The 23,271-nt window shown below is 41.1% G+C and overlaps 1 protein-coding gene and 1 long non-coding RNA gene across 3 annotated transcripts in view; one reads left to right on the forward strand and one right to left on the reverse strand.

Moving 5' to 3' along the window:
* Window positions 1–5,067: 5,067 nt before the first annotated feature.
* Window positions 5,068–21,066, reverse strand: LOC140646487 (uncharacterized). 2 transcript variants are annotated; one of them, XR_012040460.1, is made up of 5 exons: window positions 20,889–21,066; window positions 18,813–18,930; window positions 18,513–18,724; window positions 12,487–12,757; window positions 5,068–5,481 (listed from the first exon to the last, which is right to left on the reverse strand). It is a non-coding gene; the product is annotated as an uncharacterized lncRNA (long non-coding RNA). The 2 variants fall into 2 exon arrangements; XR_012040459.1 differs by lacking the exon at window positions 5,068–5,481 and having other exon boundaries at window positions 11,531–12,757.
* Window positions 21,057–23,271, forward strand: part of MICU2 (mitochondrial calcium uptake 2) — a 154,860-nt gene continuing 152,645 nt past the window's right edge. The window contains exon 1 of the mRNA XM_072850497.1: window positions 21,057–21,365. Within this exon, the coding sequence (XP_072706598.1) occupies window positions 21,072–21,365 (294 nt within the window). The 5' untranslated portion in view covers window positions 21,057–21,071. The remainder of the gene's footprint in view (window positions 21,366–23,271) is intronic.

The raw sequence follows: 23,271 nt of genomic DNA on the forward strand, positions 1-23,271 counted from the left end.
CACTAGAAATTCTTGCTTTACAAATATGTTTTAGAAAGTTTGCATTTCTTTTTGAACCTGTCAGTGAGTGACTTTCTTCCTGTAGTCTTCAGCTTGACTTTACCACTTTTCCCCATCTTGTAAATTGATTTTACACCTTTGCTCCCTCCCCATTTTTAAAATTATTTTCAGTATTATAGATTGCATTTTTGCTCTGACTGCTGTTGTAACCACTGAAGCACAACAGGCTTAAAAGTTATCCTTTCTATGAAATATGGCTTGTTAGCCATCTAACAGAATTCAGAATTTGAGTTTGTTTTCTTCCTCTCTAAAGCTTTCCTCTTCTCACTCTCATTTTAACTTCCCATTGTTTGGGAAACCCTGATACCTCGGGGTGACCGTCCCCGCTCGTTGCGGTTCTTTGAAATAGGGTAGCGATGACGAAGTCCTCTGTTTGCTGGTAGTGAATATTGTCGGGTCACTTGGAATGTAGTCACTTGGAAACTTCCACTCTCTGCTACAGTTATTATAATCCTTTGTAATATTTTGCATGCCTGTGTCTGTTTCATTTGCTTAAACGCTATCCAATTACTTTGTTGATAACTAACATATTTTGCATGGTTTTGCCTGTTGATTTCCTTAATTATTCTGTTACTATTTCACCAATGACTCAACAGTATGTAACTGCACTCTGATTCAGTGATGTGAAGGGACAGAAAATAATATGATCATTTTCTTCAAATAATTACCCTGGGTATGTACTAATGTTTTCCTTCTGACTGGCCAAGACAAAAGCATCTCTGACTAGAATCTCGCTTTGTTTCTCCTCAACTTCCTGCTTTTACAGCAAGACTGGAGACCCTTCTCTCTCGTATGGGGAGGAAAGGGGCTGCTCTGGAGAAGCCAGTAGTTGTGGGGAGCTGAGGGACTGTAAGATTACTAAGCCATTCCCCATAGAGGACTGCCATCTTCTGTTTAAGCTATTTCTGTTTGCCCAACCTGAAGAGTTTATAAAGGAACTGGGCAAAAGTATGAGAATGAATGCTTTATGTTTTGTAGAGAGTGGAATGTCATGGAAAATGCATGCCATCTTTTGGGTTTGAGAGACAGTGTCTGATCTGTTTGGTTCTCCAGTTAACGTAAGAGCATAAGAACATGGTTACAGCAGACCGGCGTACAGCTATGCTACTACCTTCTCTATGACAGTGGCAGTGGGAAGCACTATTTAGGGAGTACCTGTGTTCCTGGCCACTTTGTGCAGTCTGATCCCCTTGCTCTCCCCCAGCAACCACAGTCACCGGATTAGGGATGTTAGAAGGTAATACGCTGCATACTGCCTTTAATATCTGCTTATAGACCTGCTGTCCCTGAATTTGCCTAACCCTGCTTTGACCCTGCCTCCATAGTCTCCTATGACAACAAATTCTGGAAGTTCATTACTCTCTGTGTAAAAAAGAACTTTCTTCTATCAGTTTCAAACCAATCTCCTGTTAGTTTCATTGAGTACCTCCTAATCCTTGTGCTGTAACTGTTGAGTAACAAGTGAATAATAGTTACTCATTCACCTGATACATTCCCTTCATGATTTTGTAAACCTTACTTTTTTGCTCTCAGCCTTCTCCTCTCCAAACTGAAGCGTCCCGGTCCATGTAGCCTCTCATCAGGCACCCAGAGGTGCAAGGCTCTTATTTTCCCTTGAGGAGACAATAAACAGTACAAACATTACTGCAAACTTACGCAATATCAAGCTAAACTGAGGGATGATAGAAAATGGGCTCAGTGAGCGGGCTTATGTGATGTCTTATGTGCAGCTCACATGTAGCAGATTATCAAAATCATTTCAGCCAGAAGAATCCCAGGGACATGCTTTTATTTGCTGTCAGGTCAGTTCTCCAGGAAAACCTAAGTTTTGTGTACAGTACGTCAAATGTTTTGTGGAACCAATAAGTGCTAAATTCCTTAACAATATCTGCAATGTGACCATCATCACAGATACAGCAAGCAGTGGACCCTTCATATAATGGATCTTGTAGTGTACCAGAGAAGTATCCAGGTGTTAACCCTTATATAGCTCTGGTGAATATAGTTTTAACCATGGGGACTGTATCACAAGCTTATCTCAAGTCTTGATTGCTTGGCGAACTGCTAATGCTGTGTGCAACAAAAAATGTTTAAGTTTGACCCTAGAAGGAAATTCAATGGCGGTCAAGACATTAACATGGTGGAGTGCTGATCCTCAGACAACAGCAACATCACACGCCAGTAAATGACATGGGTTAGACTTTTTACGTTTGATGGTATTCACCATCTTAAGGCATTCAGTGCTCTTTCATCAGTGGCCAGACTATAGTCCTAACACTGCCAACTGTTAGTGAACTACTACACTGACAAGGTGAAGGGGGAGAGAAGGGACTGCACTGTACAAATTGCTATCAGGGTAATCTTTTCACATGCTGTTGTGAGCCACCAAAAGTATTTTATATATTATCCCATGTGTTGGTGAAGAATTGGAAATGCCTGTGATCTAGCAACTACTAAGGTGTTTCAGATAAGGAGTTTTTCTCCTCCAGATCTTTGTCATGCACAGCTGCAACCTATGTTTGATGTTACACAGGGAGTTAACCAATGGTAACAGGGGTCTCTTCTAGGTTTAAAATATGTGAAAAATAGGCTTTCAAGAAAAGGAAAAAGCAACCAACACCAGTGGTTCTGAGCTACTACACAGCCCTCAGTGTGACTCTCCCTCCCTCTCTCTGGCTCTGAAGGCAGTGCTTTTATGAGGGTCACCAACACACTTCTGAGTACCAGGCTGCATCTTTATCCCTTCCTGGGATACCTCCCTACAGAGGAGCAGAACAGAAAAGTCTCTACTCCTCTGCCTCCACCCCTCAAAATTCATACTGGGTTTCCACATCCTACCCTTCATTTCTCAGAAAAAACGGGACAAGGAGATGAAAAGTTCTTTACTGACAAGAGTTTGCTTCTCTGCCTTCATAGCTGCTCTTGATAAAAAACAGCTTTCCCACCCTGTTGTTTAGAGATTTCATCAAAGTCTGTGAACCTGAAATCCATCGTGGGGATTCCAGTCCCCTCCTAGCAGCTGTTATTCCAAGAGAGCTTAGAAACTCACCAGAGGGTCTGAAAAACACATCAGCACTGGGAATCCACAACTAGGATTTCACACCAGAAATAGATGCCGTCTGAACTGCTTTGCTTTTTCTAGTCATTGCAGTGAAATCACTGACAGGCAACGGGGGAAGAAACCGTTCAGGAGGTTCCTGTGCTTCCTCCGCTTTAAAGATTGCTCTACATTTGAGGAGGAGAATTACAATTACCATCAGGGATTCTCAGGGACTGGCTTTACAGCACAACCAAGCACTGAGAAGTCACTTCTGCAGATACGGACAAATTGGCTCCGACTACCTTGCCCTTACTGCAGTAGCACTGCAGCCAACAGAACTATGCATGCAAATGTTGAGACATCAGGCAGACCTCTAGTATTAGGTATCCTGCTTTTTTTAATGGGGGACAGGCTTGTGAAGAAACACATGGCAAAACTGAAGGAAAATTATCTTGCCAAGCCTTGTGTTATGCTATTTGTATAAATCTTGATATGAACAAGCAGAAGGAATTTGCTTGCACTTTCTGGAATTCATACCTTGTATTCTTGTAATCATCTGATCGTTCCAGCTCTGTATCTGGGAACCTGCTTCTGCTGCCCTGCTGAGGGCTGCTAAGGAGAGCTCAGACATACAGAGCTTGTAAGCTTGCTCCCTTCTTTAGAGTATGTGTTTTCTGGTTGTGTCTTCCAGTGGGGTAACAGTGATGACACTGCAAACCCTGTTCCTCCAAAAAACTGGAGCAGATTCTCAGCTTAGATAAAGAGGTGGTGGTGTCACCACCTTCATCTTAGGTGGTGTCACAGTACCACCCCGTTGCTGGAGCTCTGACGATTGATATGAATAGAAGCACATTTGGGTCTTTTTTTTCCCTCAGGTAAAAACCCTCTTACAGTTCTTCATTGCAAACCCTCTTACAGTTCTTCATGGCAAACCCTCAAAATTCACGGGCCATTCTCGGCCACAGCTTCCATAATTATGGAAAACTGTGGAAGTCACCATAGAAGGATAGATGAAAGCAAAGCCCGGGTACACCAAGCATAGGGAAATGAGTAAAACATCTAAGAACTGCTTAAACATTTACAGAGCCACTCAGTGAATTTCTGGAAAGAGTGTCTGCAGTCCAGCTGCTCAAAATACTTGACCCTCAACTGTAAAAGTGTGAGGACTGAGTCTTTAGTAAATATTCTTGAATAATCCTCTCTGTAGATTTGACTGTCACTAAGTTTTTCCTGCATGCACATTTTGGTCCAGTAGTCCCCATATTTTATTTATAATTTGAGTCATATGCTGCTTTCATAATTTTTTGTCTAGTCATTTTAAACATCTTTGTACAGTATTCAGACAACAAGAGCAAATCGTGTAGCTATTATTATATTTGCAATTTCCCTTGGGTGTAAGCAAAGTCTATATAAAGCAGAGTCTATCAAATATTTCAAATTTATTGCATTCCAAAGCTATTAAAAAGTTGAGGCATTAGAGTTCTCTATTAACTTAACAGTGAGAATGAAGCTTATTTCTTAGCATTTCTGAAAGGTAAAAATAAATCTCTAAGACACACAAATGCCACACTTGAAAAATAACAGCATACTGGTAAAATGCTTGAAAAGAGTCGGTCATTTATAAGTATGCTTTACAAGTGGAGTCTGTCTTCAGGAAAAGAGAATTAAATAACTGCCATTACTGAAATGATTTGAAATTATGTGTTTTATAAGGCCAAGGGCAAATATTCAAAAAACAGAGCCTAAATTGAGACTGAAAGGCTAAGATTCTCAGAACTGCTCTTTGGTGTCTCTTTTTGGGCAATTACATTCAAAAACTCTGCAGATGCCTCATATGAGTGCTCAGTAAATGAACTTCAGAAAGTACATAGAGAAAATTAGGCCCATTAAGATCTCTTCAATGTCTTTAACTATTTACTTATGTCCTAAGTAAGGATAAGGATTTCAGTGCCTGATTTTAAGCTCCCGCTCTTTTAAATTCCTGGCCTCATCTTTCTGTAGTGAGATTACACTTTCATTAATCTGTGGCATTTTTTTCACATGTGAAAATTTAAAATACTTGCTTTACATCACTTCATACCTCCTTAGCCCTTCTGAAAATTATGTCAACCACATCTAAATCACTAAAGGTTTCCTATTTCATAGGATATACAGAAATCACTAAAGGTTTCGTATTTCTTAGGATATACAGCTATGATCTTTGCTTTAGAGTATTTGGGTAGTCATAGGGGTAGTCCTGCCAGGTTATGGAGAACAGACGTGAGCTGCAAGAAGGCTGATAGGCATGGTACTTTTTTATTCATGGTACCTCTTTATTCACATGATTCTTCTTAAGCAAACTGAGAAGAAAAGCTGGTGCAGGCAACAAGACAGCAGCATGCCTGTATGCAATATAGATCACAACACAAAGAACATTAGTTTAATACTAAATTCTGCCTGTAACTGGCTTTGCAGCCTGACCTTACTAGCAATTCCTTTTAAGAGCAGTCCTTAGATAAACTACTTCTGAGTAGAAGGTTGTAAAATGATGTAATTTTTTTGCATATTTTGAACAGCATTTAAGCACAGAGATCACAGTCTTTACTCCTTTCCCTATTAAACACAGAGCAGTCTGCCTCCTCCCCCCTCACTTTAAATGGGCAGCATGGGCATAAAGCTCGCAGCTATTGCGTGTTCAGGGACTCTTCCTGACTGGGGCTGAATGTGGGTGCTTCGACCCTCAGGACTTCAGCCACCTTTGGCAGGCTGCAAATTCAAATCCTGCTTCTGTCCACTGGGCAAATATTAGGCAGCAACCTCAAACCTCCTGGAGGGAAGCTTCACACAAGTGGCTCCAGTTGCAAGTGCTCGATGCTATAGAACTGCATGAGCTTAACCAATTTCCAGCCTTACTCCAAAGGGGAATATAAACAGCTCAACTCAAGGTCAGTTATGCCTACATCATGACAAAACATGAATTCACACTGAGCTGGAGAGGAACTGTTCCTGACATTGCACTCCTTGAATATATTCACAAATGCAGGCACCCCTGCTAGTCCTAATGCTGATATTTAGAACATATGTAACCGCTGAAAATTAATATCCATTAAGCTGCATTTATGAAAAAGACTGTTCCAGCTTCACTGAGGACCAGATTGGGTATCTATTGACACAAAAGAAGGGAAAAGCTAAAATTCCTATCTAATGAGAGATACATGTCCTGGTCCACAAAACCATCAGTTTAGACTGACAGGCAAGGATTTCTCTCACGTTGCAGAATGCTGTCTCATGCTCTTCTGAGGACATCTGTTCCCAGTCACTACAGCCTAGTTGGTTCCCATCAGTTCCAGCATTTCAATAGTACTAACTGCTGCCGCATGGCAATTACTGTTGAGTCTGCAGAAATCCATCCAATCTCTTTTTGCTGACAGCATAAGCTGTAAGATTGCAGTGTCATGTGAGCTGTTTTCACATCTTGTCTTCTGGATTTTGTTTTCTCCCTCTGATTTCTTATAATTATTGAGAGGTTCTTACCCTTCCCTGCTTCTTTACCTTTCAAGAAGATGCAATCAACGCAATTCAGTCATCTTTGATTTCATCTCCAGTTCTGCTCTCAGTGTGGAGCTATCTCATCAGCTCCACATTCCACCACAGCCTTGCCTTTCATCTTAGTCATCCTTTGGTGTGTCTGTTTGATGACTGGAGCAAGAAATGCTCATTCATGTATGGAGTCCTCAATCTCTTAATCACTGAGCATTTTTAGAGCAGAAATTCTAGTATTTTGCCCTTAATAATAATACCCAGTGACCTTGCACTGGGTATTACATTTCATCTTGTTCCTATCCTTCTACTAAAAGTTCATTTAGTTCTTCTTGTGTAACAATCTGATCTGATCCTCTTCCATTTTTCTTATCAAATTTGTCATCCTCAAACTATGAGATTCCTCAAAGAACTATGTGTGTAAAACAGAGACTAAAAGAGCATGGCATTCTAGAGTGAGACCCTGTATCTTCGTAACAGCTATGGCCCTCATGCCATAACCTCGTTGTCAAAGCTACCTTCAGCATCAAGGGCTCTGCATTGTAGTATACACATCTTCTGAAATGCCAGAAGGAGTTAAGGCATCCTGCTCCTCCTCCCCTTCATGATATGAACATTCTCAGCTATGGAGGGTTAGAGCTACAGCAGAGCCAGGTGAACAGTTGACTTATTCTGTCCTGCCGATGATGTGCCACATCCATACAGAGACAATCCCCCTTCTGCAAAGAGCTCAGTAGGAATGCTCAAACCTCAAGCTCTTTCTTCAGTTAAGCTTGCTCTTTCTTCAATTAAGCTTTTCAAAGTCAAGCAAAATTTCCTAGGCCTTTTGGTTTTTTCTTTTTATGGGACCGTTATTCTCAGTGTTTGGTAGGTGGCAATGTACCTTCAGGAAATAAATACTTTATGGTATCCTGGTTCTCTGGGATACTGCTTTTTTATTCTTCTTTTACCCCTTTGCTAGTTTTAGTACAGCCAACATTCTTTAACAGACAATAAATCAAAGAGAACCACAACTTCAGATTTTAAATACATGACAGTCAGTAGAAGACCTTGGGAAAAACAAAGACTCTGCTTAAGCTTAAATTGTGTACACAAAAGCTTGCAGCACCTTTTGGAATTAAAAATCTCCACAGTAGAAATGCACTAATGTGCAACTAACAAAATAACAGGCCACATTAACACATATCTGTAAATAAAATATGATCTATGTCACAGACTTCGTTGAGGGGATTGGGAGACTGAGACTCAGAGGAGACTAATGTAAGTAACAGGAAAAGGAAAAGACTGCTTTCTGTTGGGTTTTTTTGTTTGTTTTTGAGCAGGCCTTTCATTGAGCTCTTTCTGACATGAAAACCTTGATCCAGAAGCCTTCCAAGCACAACCTCACACAGAATTCAGCAGAAATTCTGTGGATGCAGAACTCACAGGATAACATCTGGTACGCAATATACAGTGGCAAGTGCTCATATATACACATAAACAAGAGCATCTACTTCTCTAGCAGTAATTTAGAGATTTGTAGGCAGAATTGCAGTGCTAGGTTATAAAGGCATACTATAAGTCACAGAAAAATCTAAAAAGAGGACACTCTTTCCCCTCAACTGAAGCTTTGGGCTGAGGTTCTAGCCTTCATTTCAGCTTGCACAACATGTGAAAGACACCGAGAAAGAGAATTCCTCTTCCTCTTTCTCTCATCATCATAACACTCTTGATCACAACATTATTAGACATTTTTCAGGCTGCTAATTCAATGCCCGCTGGCAGTTCTGCTCTTTCCTCTTCAAGTACATTTTAATGGTATCTCATCTGAAAGTCTGGTAAATATAATAAATTTGTCTGTAACTTAGATTCCCTAGTTATTAGTTTCTTTTCAGAAAGAGTGCTGAATCTAAAGGAGAAAAAGCTGCAAATTATACCTGACAGCTTTAATGCTCTTATAACTATTTTAATAAAAGATGTTGTGATTCATCACAGATAATATGTCTTGCAAAAAAACAATTTGGGTGAACTGAGAAAATAGTGCTAATAGCTTTGCAAAACTACTTACAACTTAAAATAATTTGGCTGGCGGGGAAAATGTGGCTGATTCTGAAGACTACAAAGTGTTCCAAACTACATTAAATTTTCTCTTGCAGAACCTCTGTTTTTGTGTAAAACAATAGCAGTAATTTCTAGTTTCATAACTGCCAAGGTAATATCAAGTATGGAGAAACTAGGCAAGATACCTTTTGTGAGTAAACATCTTACCATTTTTCTGATTTGCTCAAATGAAAGATGTGGTTGACAGTAAACCCTTACTTCATATTCATAAGCCTAACACATAATATTATTACCTATGTGACAATAGGGTTGTGTATTGTACAGTATTAATATTATACATCCAGGATTCATAGGAGAAGGCAGGGCAGATGACTTTAATGACACATTAAAGGACTCAGAGAAACCAGTGGAAATGTAAAGTACAAATAATGGCATTCTTGTCCTTTGCCCCAGAACTCAATCACCTGAACCAAGCTGCATCACTTCTGTTTATGGATGTCCTGGAATTACTTGCAGCACACCTAGGGGGAGCAACTTTTTATTTATGCCAATTAGATAGAAAGCTTGAGATTAAAAAAAAAATCAACTGTATCTAGCAACAAAAAAAAAAATTAATATTATAATCTTCATACTTCAAGATTTAATATAAGAAATTAAACTAAGGGCTAGACTCTATCATCCAGAATTTTCCCATTCCATTTTCATAGGGGAAAAAATCTTTAAAGATCTATTTTGTATCATTTGCACATCTATGTACAGATTTCATAGAATCACAGAAATTTAGGGCTGGAGGGAATCTCACGAGATCACTTTCTCAAACTACAGCACTGAGGCAGAATGAAGTCTGTAAAGAACAGTCCCAAGAGATAGCTACCTAATTTGTCGAGAAAAAAAATTCCCATGAAGGGTATTCTGCAGCCCTTCTACATAGCTTGTTCCACTGCTTCCCTGTATTCATAACGGAAAGGATTTTTCCAACCTCGAAATTAAGCTGATTCTCCTTGCTTTTCCCTAAATGGCCACTGAAGAACAACTCATCACTATTCTTCTTAGAAAAGTCTTTTCCATACTGGGAGATGTCAGCACTTCCCTCCTCTATTTTCCACTGTCTAGACTAAACTAAATTGCACTTTTTCCTTTTGTCTTACACTGTTGCACTTCGCTGAACTCACTTCTATTTATTTATATTTTTTAAAGTTTAGCATCCCAGACTGCATACAGTAAACCAGTTCAGGCCTCTGGAAAACATCTCATCTAGGCTTCCTTTCCTACAAAAGGTTGGACCAGATGATCTTTCAAGGTCCCTTCCAACCTGAGCTGTTCTATCATTTGTAGTGGAGTATTCAAGTATGATGAGTATGATGAGTATCTTTCATACTCATCATGTATGACAGTACGTATCATACATGAGAACTGGCTTGAGGTCACAAGATCACATTTACGGATCTCATTTAGTTTGTAAGTTTCTTCAGATCTATGCTTTCTTCTTTGCAGTCTTCCTGTCCCATCTGGGGTTTTTTGTCTGTTTGCTTTTGTGCAATTGATTCCTCCATCCGCCTAAGAACCTGTATTTATTGCGCTTGTTGGCTTTAAGCCATATCTGCAACTTGGGAGGATCATGTTACCATTCTGATCCCTTTTTCCAGTGTATTTCCAACTTCTCCCAGCTTAACATAAATTTTGAAGTTTATAAGCGTATAGTCTAGTCACTCATCCCATCACATTGAAGAGAACTGTCCCCAAATTCCTAAAGCCTACATGAAATGCCATCTCAAATTGACTGTAAGCCACCAATAACCACTTTTCCAATGCAGTATTTTTTGATCAGTTGCCCTCATCCATCCTTACCTTCTAGTGATTTCATCTAGGCCGTATTTCCTTAGTTACTTATAAAAAATAACAGGGAACAGAGTCAGAAACCTTACTAAAATCTAAGTAAGTAATTTTTCCTGCTTCATCTATATCTACTAGGCAATATATTGAAGAAGAAAATTAGTTTGGTTTGACATGATATATTCTTGACAGAGGCACGTCAGCAAGTTTTTATCACCTTATCATGTTCTAGGCCTTTAGAAACTGCTTATTTAGTAATTTGTTCCAGAATCCAGGGGTGGAAGTTAGTTAGGCTACCTGGCTACCTTGGGTTCTCTTCTATCTCTTTTTCTAAAAGCTGTTATGTTTCCCTTTTTCAGTCTACTGTCTCCTCTGTCCTCCATGAGTTTTCAAAGATATGTGAAATACCTGGAAACGATTCAGTGCTTACTTGGGCTAGTTCCTGAATTACTTTAGAAGGTAGGTGCAGGAAATGTGAATGTATCTATCTTACCCAAGTGTCTTCTCTTTCTTAAAAATTATTTTGTTAAATATCCAGACAGCAGTAACCTTTATTCTGAGTTTTGAAGACTAGCTGACGTTTGAGAAGTGTTAGAAACTTTGGCTTGTCTGCATGATATCCATAATATTTATTACATGTGGACATCCAAATTAGCCAGATATATGGTATGCTGGCTAATGAACAAGTTTACAGCTTTGAAAAAAGTAAGTTACCAAAGGAAATCCTAACTAATTCAAATATTTAACATATTCCTTAAGAGGCAATTGCAACCTAGTAATTTTTTTAAAGCTACTACATAATGATCTGGGGTTTTGCTAGTTTGAGGTCAAAACATGATTCAGATCATGACAGCATGACACTGTTTTTGCAGAATAACTTTATGGAATCTAAAACCACTTCTGCAGGACATTCACTATTTGTTCTGGCTAAGCTATTTCTAAGGCTAGGGGAAAAACAAAGATGATTAATAAGGCGAGTTAAGTTTTAGGCTATCAAGTGTACATAGAAGTACAAAAGATAAGTTCTGGACTGAAGTCCAGAATAGTTTTGCCAGTGACTTCAAGTAGATTAAAATCTTAGAGATTGTCTCAGAGTCTTAGGGAATATAAGGGACTTTTAACTTGTGTCATTTAGATACCAAGGAACTAGAATAAGGTGCACTAAATAAGACATGAAGTTAATGGTAGAGGTTCCCAGCATGCTTTAGCCATTGCTTTCTTACATCTTCTTGTTACTTGCTTTTATTGGACCATAGTCTGTCCTGTCTCTTCAGAATGAAAGTTACAACAAATTAGAATCAGTGGAGTTATAGCTAGGAAAATTTAAAAATTAAGTGTAAGGTGGATGTAAGACAGTAGATGAATAGTAGCATAAGACAGACACAGACCTCCTTGGGTTTAAAATAAAATGTGGACCCGAAAAGTTCAGTAATGCAGAAATTTTATTTTTTAAAAAAATTGCAATAATCAACTGGAAACCATCCAAATAATGCAATATTTGCAGAAAATGTTACAGATAGCTTTTGCCTTCAGAGATTATTTCCAGCTCTGTCACTGCCTTGCTTTAAGACCTTAGACAAGTCATTTCAGACCACTGCGCTTTATGGTACCAAAAGAAGGCAGTCAACCTCTAGTGACCCTTCACAGATGCTGTAATACCTATTTCTTGATGAGGTACTCTAACCCTTCAGAGTAGCAGAGTCCCCTGTTGCTCTCCCTGCAGGGAGTCTGGTACCTCCCCAACCACCAGTGGCAGTTGAGTTTCTGGTGATCAGCAAGTAAACCTAGTTGCTGAATACACACAATATGACTTATAATAAAATAGAGATTATATAAAAAGAGATTAAGGAGCAGAGCAGACTAAAAAGAGGAGAAGAAAACAGACACAGATTGCATGGGCGTTAAGTCATTTTGATCCTACTTAGTCTGTAACAGCAACTGCTAACCTACAATTTATTCAATATAAAAATGCAATACTTATCCCTCAAACTTGCCTTCCACTTTGTCCATCCAGGTCTGGTAAGAGTAGTGGGCTCTTTTGAGTGCCGGGATGTTATCAGGTGTAACAGACAGCTGTCATGGGTACATTTAGGGTAAGACCACACCATGGACGGTCCCTGGTTTCCAGCAGGTGGCTTACAGGCTCTGCTAGTCCTCAGTCCTCCACTGCTGCCACAGCTTCCTGGAGCTTCTCAGGGCTTATGGAGTGGGAGGCTCCAGGCTGACCTCCAGTCCTGTGAGTCAAAATGGCAGTCTCTCTTGCTGCTGTGGAGAACAATAAACAGCTTGCTTTCATCAGTCACCCTCTCCCTACTCATAGAGCCCCACCCAGCTAAGCTTAAGGGCAGCCTAGCATGGTAAGCCTAGCACTCCTAAGCGCCTTCAACCACCACAGGCAAGTAGCCAGGTAGCCTCTGCAACACTGGACCATCTGCCTTTGTGAGCTCTCTCTGAGCTCTCTCTGTAGCAGATGATAGGAGTGATGTCTGAACTGACAGAGGATATGCGTATTTTTCATACAAGGCAAGACACAAAAGAGATGTAAATTCCAGTGTTCCCAAATATGGATGCTCATAAGTCTAATAACAAGTTAGTACTTAGGTAGGGTATCATAACTTCTCACGTGCAACAGCAATAAGACATTCTTCTCTCAGCTGCACCTTGAAGTAACACATCTGTGCTTCCACCTGTCATCAGGGTGGCACCCCATAATCAAACCGCGTCTGACTATCTCCTTTTTTGCCAACCCAAACAGCGTACATGCCCAACAAGTTTGATATCCAGATCTGCAAAAGTTCCTTTCCAAGAATATCTGCAGCAACAGTAAGCAGTAAATGAAAGCAGCTTACAGTATAGATATTTACTGCTGAACTAAAATCATCTCAGTTCCCCTTACAGACAGGAAGAGTGAAATCGGTATTTCTTTGGTTGAGATTCATCTGGGCCACTTTAAACATCTATCTTAGGATGAGATGAACCATGACGCAGAGATGCATACTTCTCCCCATTGACTATAACAAGGGTATAAGGCAGTTAATTCAGGTGCAGACAGCTCTATGTAGACATTGATTTTTTGCCAGACGAATCCTAGCCATGTCTTACGTACCCTTGCCATTCTGCACAAACCTATGTTACCCATGGTTTAGTCTCACCAGTCCCCTTTCCTCAGAAATAAAGTTACAGCTGATTTGCTGTGGATCCTGACCAATGCTGTATGGGTGCATCTTTTGTACTACATAAAAGAGAGAGAGGGACTGAGCTCAGGGACCGGAACCAGCACCATGCTGGTGTCCTGGCTGTGCTCTGGGCTGCTGCAACTAAATCTCTCCACTACAGACCAGATACAGGGAGGCCATACCTAAGCTGTGTGAACATGAAGACCCATAAATGCCATGAATGCCATGTGAACAGGAGACCCCCTAAGTTTTGTGAACATGAGCCGGTCTCTGTATCTTGACTTTCTACTCTTGGTATAGCTTATGCCTTCTTGGACACATGCAATTCGGATAATGCAGAGTACCAAGTCCCTCAAGACCCTTCTGTTTTCTAGAGGAGGGTCCTGTAATGGACTGGAAATCCTCTCTGGGTGTACTCAGCCAACAGCTCCTGCCTGAATGGTGCCAAGTGGGGACCGTTCCCTAAAGAGCAGCTTTGTCCACAGTTTCTTCAGAGATTTTTATTAGTGCCATTATTACTATACCTTTGTGAGTGGCTCCAACAGTCCCTTTTGATGTAGCTACAGACTAAGGAACTCTCACTAGCAAATATACCAAGACTACCCACAATATTTACACAAACAGTATAGCTATTTTTCAAGTCTGTAAGATCCAAATGCAGACATCAATGGAAACAGAAAGACTCTGCTGACCACAATGAACTTTGTATTAGGACTTTCAACTTTTTAATGAAAGGATCGCAGAACCTTTTATAGTGAAGGTATGCGTCTACCACACACTCATGCTATTAGCTTAGATCAGACCCTATACTAATTTTAGTTACTAAACACACATATTTGGAAAATAATCATGCCTTCCCCTGCTTATACAAAAATAGGTGCAATCAAAGATCATAAATGGTATTCTGAGCAAAAGAAGTAAACACTACTTAAATAATGGAATACATTACAGAAAACAGTAATTTAGAGTTTTATAATTCCTTTCTTTTTCAAAGAAATAATTATATACACTTCACCATCTTCAGCAGTATTAAAGATGTTATAATTTAAGATAACTTTCATTAATAATCACAGTAGTACTACAAAGTGTTATTAATAGTAGCTTTAGACAGTGGTCTGGGAAAAGAAACAAGAAAGAAGGTATACAATGCTGCTTCTACTTCAACATTTCCAGAAAAACATATATTTAAAAAATATTTTACAGGTTAAAATACTGATAATTCTATATTTGTTTCTTTAGTAATACCGTGAAGTAATGTCTTTGCCATCTTTATTGTATTTTTTTAACTACATAACAATCATTATTTAAAATTTTATCAGTCACATTGCATTTAAAAATATAAAGTCTGAGTCTCTAATAAATCCTTCTGTTTTTTCAAGTAACACAGATAAAATTAACTTTGCTAATCTTGACTTGTTTTATTGTACCCTTATATACCATTTCTATCCCTCTCTCTTTTTAAGTACAGAATCTATACAGTGGAGAGTGTTAGGCAACCTTAACTATAGTTATTGCTGCCAGCTCTTCCTATAAAACTTAGGATGAAATACTGGTATAATTAAAATTGATGGTGATGCTCACACTGATTTCAGAGAATGAAAGAAAAGAGAAGAAACACTCCCTGAAATACAGTAAGGTCCCCACAATAAAATTTTATATTTACATGGGAAGCACTAGTAGTAAGATTTCAGGAAATCCTACAATTAATATATTATAGGCAAAATACATACAGTAATGTATATATATGTATGTATATGAAGATATAGGTAAAAAGTCAAAATTATAGGATTTCACTTAGATATGGGTCTACCTTTTTAATCAGTGCTAGTAATACTACAGAAGAATGTTTGGAAGGGAAGAAAAATAAAGTATAACTTATTCAGCTGGAACTATGAGGAAAATATTAACGACTAAAGCGCATAATGTAATTCCATTACTTAAAATGTTTTCAGGGGACCGTGGGACCTCTATTATTGTTGCAAAAGTGCCATGGGATCTTATCATTAAAAGATAAAACAGCAGTTGTACCACTGTTCTCATCTAATAGCAAGCAAGTTCCCAGTCTTCAAAGATTTATGTATACAGTTAATTTTATGCAGTAGGAGTAGTCTTGCTTCAGACCACAAAACTTTTCAAAATGCTTAAAATTAGGCATAATATATGTAACTCTTCACAGAACTGAGACCTACAGCCTAACTTGGAGAGCCATAATGAATATACTTTTCAAATTAAAAAAAATTCATGTTCCTTCACAAGAGAGTATCAGTTTTGACCTGCATTTTTTTATTCACATAAAAGCAGTATTTCAACAGTCTGCGTATCATTTCTTTTATGAATCAAATATTTATCACAAAAAGGTCACTGCCATCTTAGAAACTGTATTTTTAAATCTTTCCAATTACATTACTAGTATCTTCAATTCTCAAATTTATTTTTTTTTAAATAAGAATTTTGCTTTCAACTTTTCTCTCAGATTTTTCAACTTGACTTAAAAAAGTAATGGTTCTGAAGTTTGAGGGAACTTGTTACATAGGCCAGCAAGGTGTTTAGCTGAAAGCTAACTGCATAGGAACAGTGTGGGAAGACGGTTAGTGTGTTAGAAAGGTCAATATAAATTAATGCTATGAGAGGTATTTGGGGACGTCTTAGATAAATTTTAATTCTTTCCTTTTCAATGGACTCTATCATAATAAGCTTTCAAATAACTTTAGCAAGTTGAAAATATTTGAAGATAAGCTATATTTATGGCCTAGGTCCTAAATGCAAAGATTGCTCTGAACTCTTATTTACGAGCTGAATTATGTTATCTGGCCACAAAATGTTCACATTTATTTTCAGTCCTACTAGTGGATGAATGTTGACTGTCTGGTAATTAGTTCCATTTCCATCAACTCCAAAGCCTATAAAATAACTAGACTTTCTGTAAACTAACAGCACATTGTCATCTTAAGGCTTCTTCATCAGAGGAAGGTATTTCAGCTTCCTTGAAACTGGTCTCTCATCTGTTTGTTGGGGTTTTTTTTCTTGTGGAGGAGGGATGGGTAGAAATCATGGAAACATTCAAGGTCAGGTTGGAGGGGGCTCTAAGCAACCTGATCTAGTTGGAGATGTCCCTGCTCTTGCAGGGGGGTTGGACTAGATGACCTGTAAAGGTCCCTCCCAATCCAAACCATTCTATGATTCTATCAATAATAAGTCTCTCTAGTATACGAAGCAGCTTTGGAAATCGCTGAAGTCAACTCCCAACCTTCACCATAAACAACCTTGGTACAGGACCTTTGAGACTCTGGATAGAGATCAAGGTATCAGCCGGCCAACTTTAACGACTGTCCAGTTTTATCCAATCACCCTGTAGTTTTCAAAGTGCACTAGGATTATTTCATTTTCTCACTTTTAACAAAACTTGTCTTCCTTGTGCTTATACCCTTATCTGCCTCAGAGTGTTTTCCTTGTAATCATAGGCAGACAGATTGCTCTCACATCTGTTAAAGTAAAATACAAGTGATATTCTTAAGAGGACCCATGTAATCTTGAAGGGGCTAAAGAAGGCCTGGCTTTTTGAGACCTTCCATTTCAGTCTTCTGTCTGACTTTGGGCAGAATTTAATCTATGGTCCAGTTCTTCACCTACAAAACCAAGCAGTGATATTTCCTGTCTTTCAATTAGCTTGTCTGTCAGCTTCTCCAGGAAAGTATTGGAAATATTGTTAGCACAGTGCCTAGCCCACTAAAATCTTGCTTTTGGTTGGAGCTTACTGTCAAATGTACATACGGTAAATAAGTCAGACCACCCCCATGCTACATCTCATGAAATGGGGTCATGTATATAAAAGGTGGCTTGCCAGCCCCTCCCTCAGTTCACAGCTGGCTGGTCATCGCCTTCCCCAATCCAGTTTACACAGCATTTGAAGTCCTGAAAGACAGACGAGCATGATGGGTGTCCTTCAGACTGGATGACTGAATCCATCTCTTAACTCGTACTCTATCTAAAATAGTAACAAAGGGTTTAGACTGAATGTAACAGGCACTAAGCCTAATGCTCTTGAGGGGACTGGAGTTCTAGCAGAGTGAATCCCTGTTGGAACTTGCTCTAACGCTCTTAAAAGACACTGAGACATGAAAGAGGACCTTCAAGCATGTGAAGCTGTAGGTTTACTTGGTATTTTTAATTTTTTACTTTGTAACAAAACTTAGAAGAAATGGAGTTTCTGCCAAACATGGTTTCCTACGAATCACAGGAGTCACAAGGGTTTTATTTCATGGTAGTATGTTTTCATCTTTTGATGTGACTTCACATTATGTTAATTATGCCTAACAAGAAATGACTGCATTTAAGTATTGATGTAACAATTCAGTGGAACATTGGATCTTACAGGAAAATTACATTCTTAAACATTTAAGAAAATATTTTACTAGGCTTTTCATTTGCTTTTGCAAATTTTCAGCAACGCAAACATCTCTAGAACAAAGTCTGAAGTCAACATGTAGAAAGCACTTGTTAAAAAAACAGGTATGTCAGCTTGCTAAATGTAATGATTTCTGCTTACACAAGAGCCAAGGAAGAGCAAAATGTGCAGGATGGGAAAGGGAGCCTCTGAACTAACATTTTAGTGCCACAGGGCATAGTAGTTTGTCACATTTGTCACCATGTAGCTCAATTTTTCTGATGAAACTCCTGTTATATTTACCAGACTGTCAGTGTCCTTTCTATAGACTACAGCAATCTTTGCTTTCTGTCATAAACTACTCCTGCAGTGATACTGCATGAGGTGAAACAGGACTATGTCTTAACAGACAAGGGTTTTCTAGCTACTTAGGCATATGTTCCAGCACCCACAAACATACCAGCCTGGTTACTGCAACACAGGTGTGAGCCATGTTAGCGCAGCAGTAGCTTTGCACTCCTGGACACTGCACACACGGGGTGAATTTACTGCAACGAGGGAAGGGGTGGCTAAGGACACTTAACTTCCCCATCAGCATTGCGTGCTTGCAGTCATATGAGAATAGTTCTCCATTCACATTGCAGTTGTATCTGTTCCAGTCGGGAATGTCATCTGAGGAAAGACAAATGACCTACTTACTCATTCTTACTCAAAGAAAAACTGAAAATGCCTGGCAGAGTGCTGAACTAAACCTGCTTACCTGTGTTGTGGTCACGTGTTCAACATCAAGGGATCTGGCATTCAGAATTCAAATCTCTCAGCCATCCTTTACAATGTTTCTGGGATGTTGCCAGCATTCATGAAGTGCTTGTTATTGGCTGATACAGAAAGGGAGGTACTCTTAATGTGTTTGTGCAAATATTCTGTGTCAAACTGTAAGACTGGGATGGAAAATATTCTCTCTGTCTAGAGGGAAGTAAAAATAGGGGACGGGAATTTGCTGCCAGTTTTACACCTCTACAGCAGAAGTGGGATTTTGCAGTGTGTGTTTGTGTGTGACGATAGAGGGATTTTGCTGCTACGTTTTACAGTATCTGGGGATTAGAAAGGATCTTTCTGTATGAGTTACTTTCTAGGTCTCTGGGGATAGGAAAAAGATTTTGCAATGTACATTAGTCTGTGGAGATGGAAACCATTCACCCTGCATGTTGCACTCTTGGGTGAGATTTTGCAATGAGCAGCCATTTGTGTTCCCCAGATAAGGTGTTTTTGAAGGGTTTGTATCCTGCTAAGGACTCAGGTGGCACATTCCTGAAGATGTCCCAAACACTTCAGAGAATGACACTCAGTGAACAACACATGCTAATGGAAGACTGGATAAATTCTGAGATGCCATTAGTTAAATGACTGAAATTACCATCTATGAAACTGAATTCATGACTCTGAATTCAGGTCAGGGAAGGAGAGTGAACTAAAATTACTTTAGTGGCGCTGATGGATGATCACTGTTTGTCAGTGGATAGAGAACAAAAAGGCATATTCCGTGTTTCAGAGCCTGTACCACAGCATTTGTAATGTTGACAACACAGTACTGGCTGTCGTATAAGAAAGAGGTGAAAGATACAGTTTGCTAAAATGGACTGAGTACTTTCCGAAGGCCTTTAACCAAAGACCAAAATAATGAAAAACTGCATGCAGCAGTTCTCTCCCCAGTCTTTTCCCACATTCACATGGAGTCCCTAGGTGAACTACTCTGAAAACATGGATACTGGCACTGGCAACCTGCAAATTACATTTAGCTTCCTCTCTGCTTTAATTCATGTGACTGTATCATTAATTTTCAGATGGCCCAATGTTTGAACGTGATCAACTAACTAATGTTTGAGTGTGATCAACTAACTCAATCTAACCAAGGCCTAGAGAGCTTTGTTAAAACTATGGTAGTGGACAAAAAAGCACTTTGAAACATTCACAGTGAATAGTTGTCTTTGACACAAGTGATTACTGCTGGTCAAGTCAATCTGTAATGCTTTTCAGTTGTCACCTCTGCCAAGACCAGTATCTTCTGCCATCTGTATTTCATGAGAAACTCTACTTTTCCTTTGAAAAGGATGTTCCAAACTTATTCATGCTTTTGTTCTTTCTCATCTGGAACATACGCAATGCATCCATACACGCCTCCAACACTTAGAAAACCCCAACTGCACAGCACCTGGCGCCAGGTCAGCCCTGCTAGTGCAAGCTCACCAAACCTGCCTCGCCTTGTACACTGGACTTCCCGCAGGGTTTCAAACCCAGTTCATGACCCATTGCTCTTCATGTACTCAGCAGTGGCTTAAAGCTCTGGAAGAAGAGTCACATCAGTGAATAACATGAAGCTGAGCTCTGTGAGGCAGAGAGGGGCACCTTCGGGACCAGAGGACCGTTACAAGCGTCGCCACTTTTCACTCCCTACCGCACAGGCAAGGCCTTCGGTGGTCCCTTCCCTGACACAAACAAAACGCCCGACCCCTGCCACCGCCTTCCCTCTCTACGAGGAACCCGCCAGGCGAGCCCGATCCTCGGCCAGGCCCTCTCCCCTTCCCGCGGGAGGGCCAGGGGCAGCTACAGCCCCCAGGGGCCCGGCCCGGCCGCGCAGGGCCTCTGCTCGCCGACCCGCCACTCCATTTGAGCTCTTTTCAGCGAAACGCTTGAAGCGGGGACCCTGCCGCCTCCCCTCACCCCTGAGGCCACTGCCCGGCCCGGGGCCGGGAGCCGGGCGCGTTTCCAAGACGAGAAGGCGGCCCTGCGGCGCCGGTCACTGCTGTGAGACCCTGCGCACCTCTGCCGGCGTTACCTCTCAGCCAGGACCGTCCCCTCCGATTTGTGGGTAGCTTTCCTCCCGCTTGCGGAGTGGGGCCAGCGCGCTGCGCTCTCACAGGGGACAGCACGATCCCCACGGGACAAGGTCAGTCCCGTCCCGTCCCGCCCCGCCGGGCGAGCAGCGAGCGGCCCTGCAGCCTCGGGCCTGGCGCTGCGCATGCGCCCTGCGGCGCCCCGTGGCCGCCGGCGGCGGCGGCGGCGGCGGCGGAGGGGCCAGTTCGATGTCGGCGGCGCCAGGGCGGCTTCCGGGAAGATGGCGGCGTGGAGAGCGGCGCTGTCGACGGGCGCCCGCGCTCCGCTGAGGGGGCGGCTCGCCGGGCTGCGGCCCCCTCGGAGCCAGCGGCGCCCACCCAGCTGGAGGGTGGCCGCCGCCGCTGCCCTGGTCGGGGGAGGCTCCCTGGCGGCGTGTTACAGCGGGCGGCCGGGGGTGTTCCCGACGGTCCTGGCTCAGGTAAGGCGGCAGCATTCTCGCTCCAGCAGCCTCGCCTCCCGCCGGCGGGCAGGGCCGGGCGGCCCGCAGGGGAGGGCCGGGGCCTGGCGCCGGACGTGGGTCCGCGGGTCCCGGGGGCGGCTGTTGGCGGGCGCGGAGGAGCAGCCTGCGGGTGGGCCGGGATGCGTGATGGTCAGACCTCGTCTACCTCAACGCCGTGAGGTAGGACCCGGCTGTGGGAGCCCTCATCGCTCAGGTGGTCCAGCAGGTAATGCGCGTCCCCAGCCCCCTTGGCAGTAGCCGGCATCAGCACTGTCACTTAAACTGATCCTGCCTCACCTCATTGACGGGAACTTTGCCATCTTCTTCAGTGGAAGAAGGCAGGGGTTTGCTTTAGCACCGAGTGTTTCCCCCGTCCGTTTGACAGCTCTGGTCGTGCAGCCTGATGAACCTCTGCGGTTTGCACGAGCACACGGCCTGTACTGAGCTCCTCGTTTTGCTGGTAACTTTCAGAGCTTATGTTCCTTCCACGATGCCTGGTCTACACGTTGGGTGCTGTTAGACAGTCGTGCACCATTTTTCCCTTTAAAAAAGAATATTTCACGAAAATAGTGCTTTTATATTTTATACTTTGTCTGAAATGCATCACACGTAACAGGAAGATTTCCTCTTAGTATGTTCAAAATGTGTGCTATGGATGTTAAAATGTAGTTTGCCTTGGAGCATCAGTGCACACTCCGAAGGTTATGTTCAAGGACAGATAGTCATTTACAAAATAATCTTTGCAAGTTCCAAAATACCCTTATGCTTCCCAACTTTATTCTTTTCATGGAGGTAGTGAACTCTTTCCCATTCTTCCGTCGGAGAAGCTACTGTCAATTAGAGTTGGTTACATATTTCAAGACTGGAAGACCTAAATGTTTTTTAGGCCAGAGGGTTTAAGTAGGATGAGGGGAGGAGGTCAGTATATGCTTGCAGTACTGTTCATCTACTTATATGTAGGAAATTTTGGAAGTGTTCAACAGTTTGTATGCTTCAGTGTCTTGTCTCTTAACAGATACTGAACAGACTGAACTGCAGGCAGGTAAATAGCAACCTTATTCCTGAGTCAAGAACAAAGAATGATTTTTTAATATATATATATTGCAGTCTTAATTGTGGAGAATTTATAAGCTGCATCTCCTTAGGAAACTCATTTTTTTAAAATAAGCATGTTTCTAAATAGATTAACTATTAGTCCTGATTCCTTGGACAGCGCATGTTAAAACTTTGGTTTTCTGTATACAGCTCCTAGTGAGGAAGGCATCTGCTATTCCACTAGAAATCCTACTGGAAATGTATCTCCTTGTAGTAAAGAGCCAACATAATATGATTTTACATTTAGTTATGTGACATTTTTCAGCAACATTGCATTATGTTTAAAAAGAGACACCAATTTCATGTATGTGTGGAACTCTTCCATAGGTAGACATGTATGTAGTTATATATAAAAAGCATTAAATGCAGGAAGTAATAACTTCTAAAGGGTGTTGAGTGAAGCAATCTAGTTCTGGTGCTGATGTGTTCATGGAGGAGCTTCCATGTAATGCATGGACAGTCCTACAAGTACTTTTTAGTTCTCTGGGGAACTCCAAAATTCTACAGCTTATTTAATTGACTATTTTTGGAGACAGTAAATTGCTGGACTCTGCAAATGTTAAGCAGTTTATTCAATTTAAACTTTTCAGTTTTCCAGTAAAAAGACTGTTGGAGATGCTATCATAGTACAGGCAAAAGTTCTCTATGTGTTGTACTCCATGTTGCTGCAATTAATGTATTGAGCTTTTTAAAACTACCTAAGAACTGACCATGCTGAGCGTGTCACTAAGGCCAATAAACTGAAAGTGGAACCGGATTGTAAAAGCTATGAGGAGCAGAGTGATAGAGC

This window comes from Ciconia boyciana, chromosome 1 (assembly GCF_034638445.1).
Source record: "Ciconia boyciana chromosome 1, ASM3463844v1, whole genome shotgun sequence".
NCBI lineage: Eukaryota > Metazoa > Chordata > Aves > Ciconiiformes > Ciconiidae > Ciconia > Ciconia boyciana.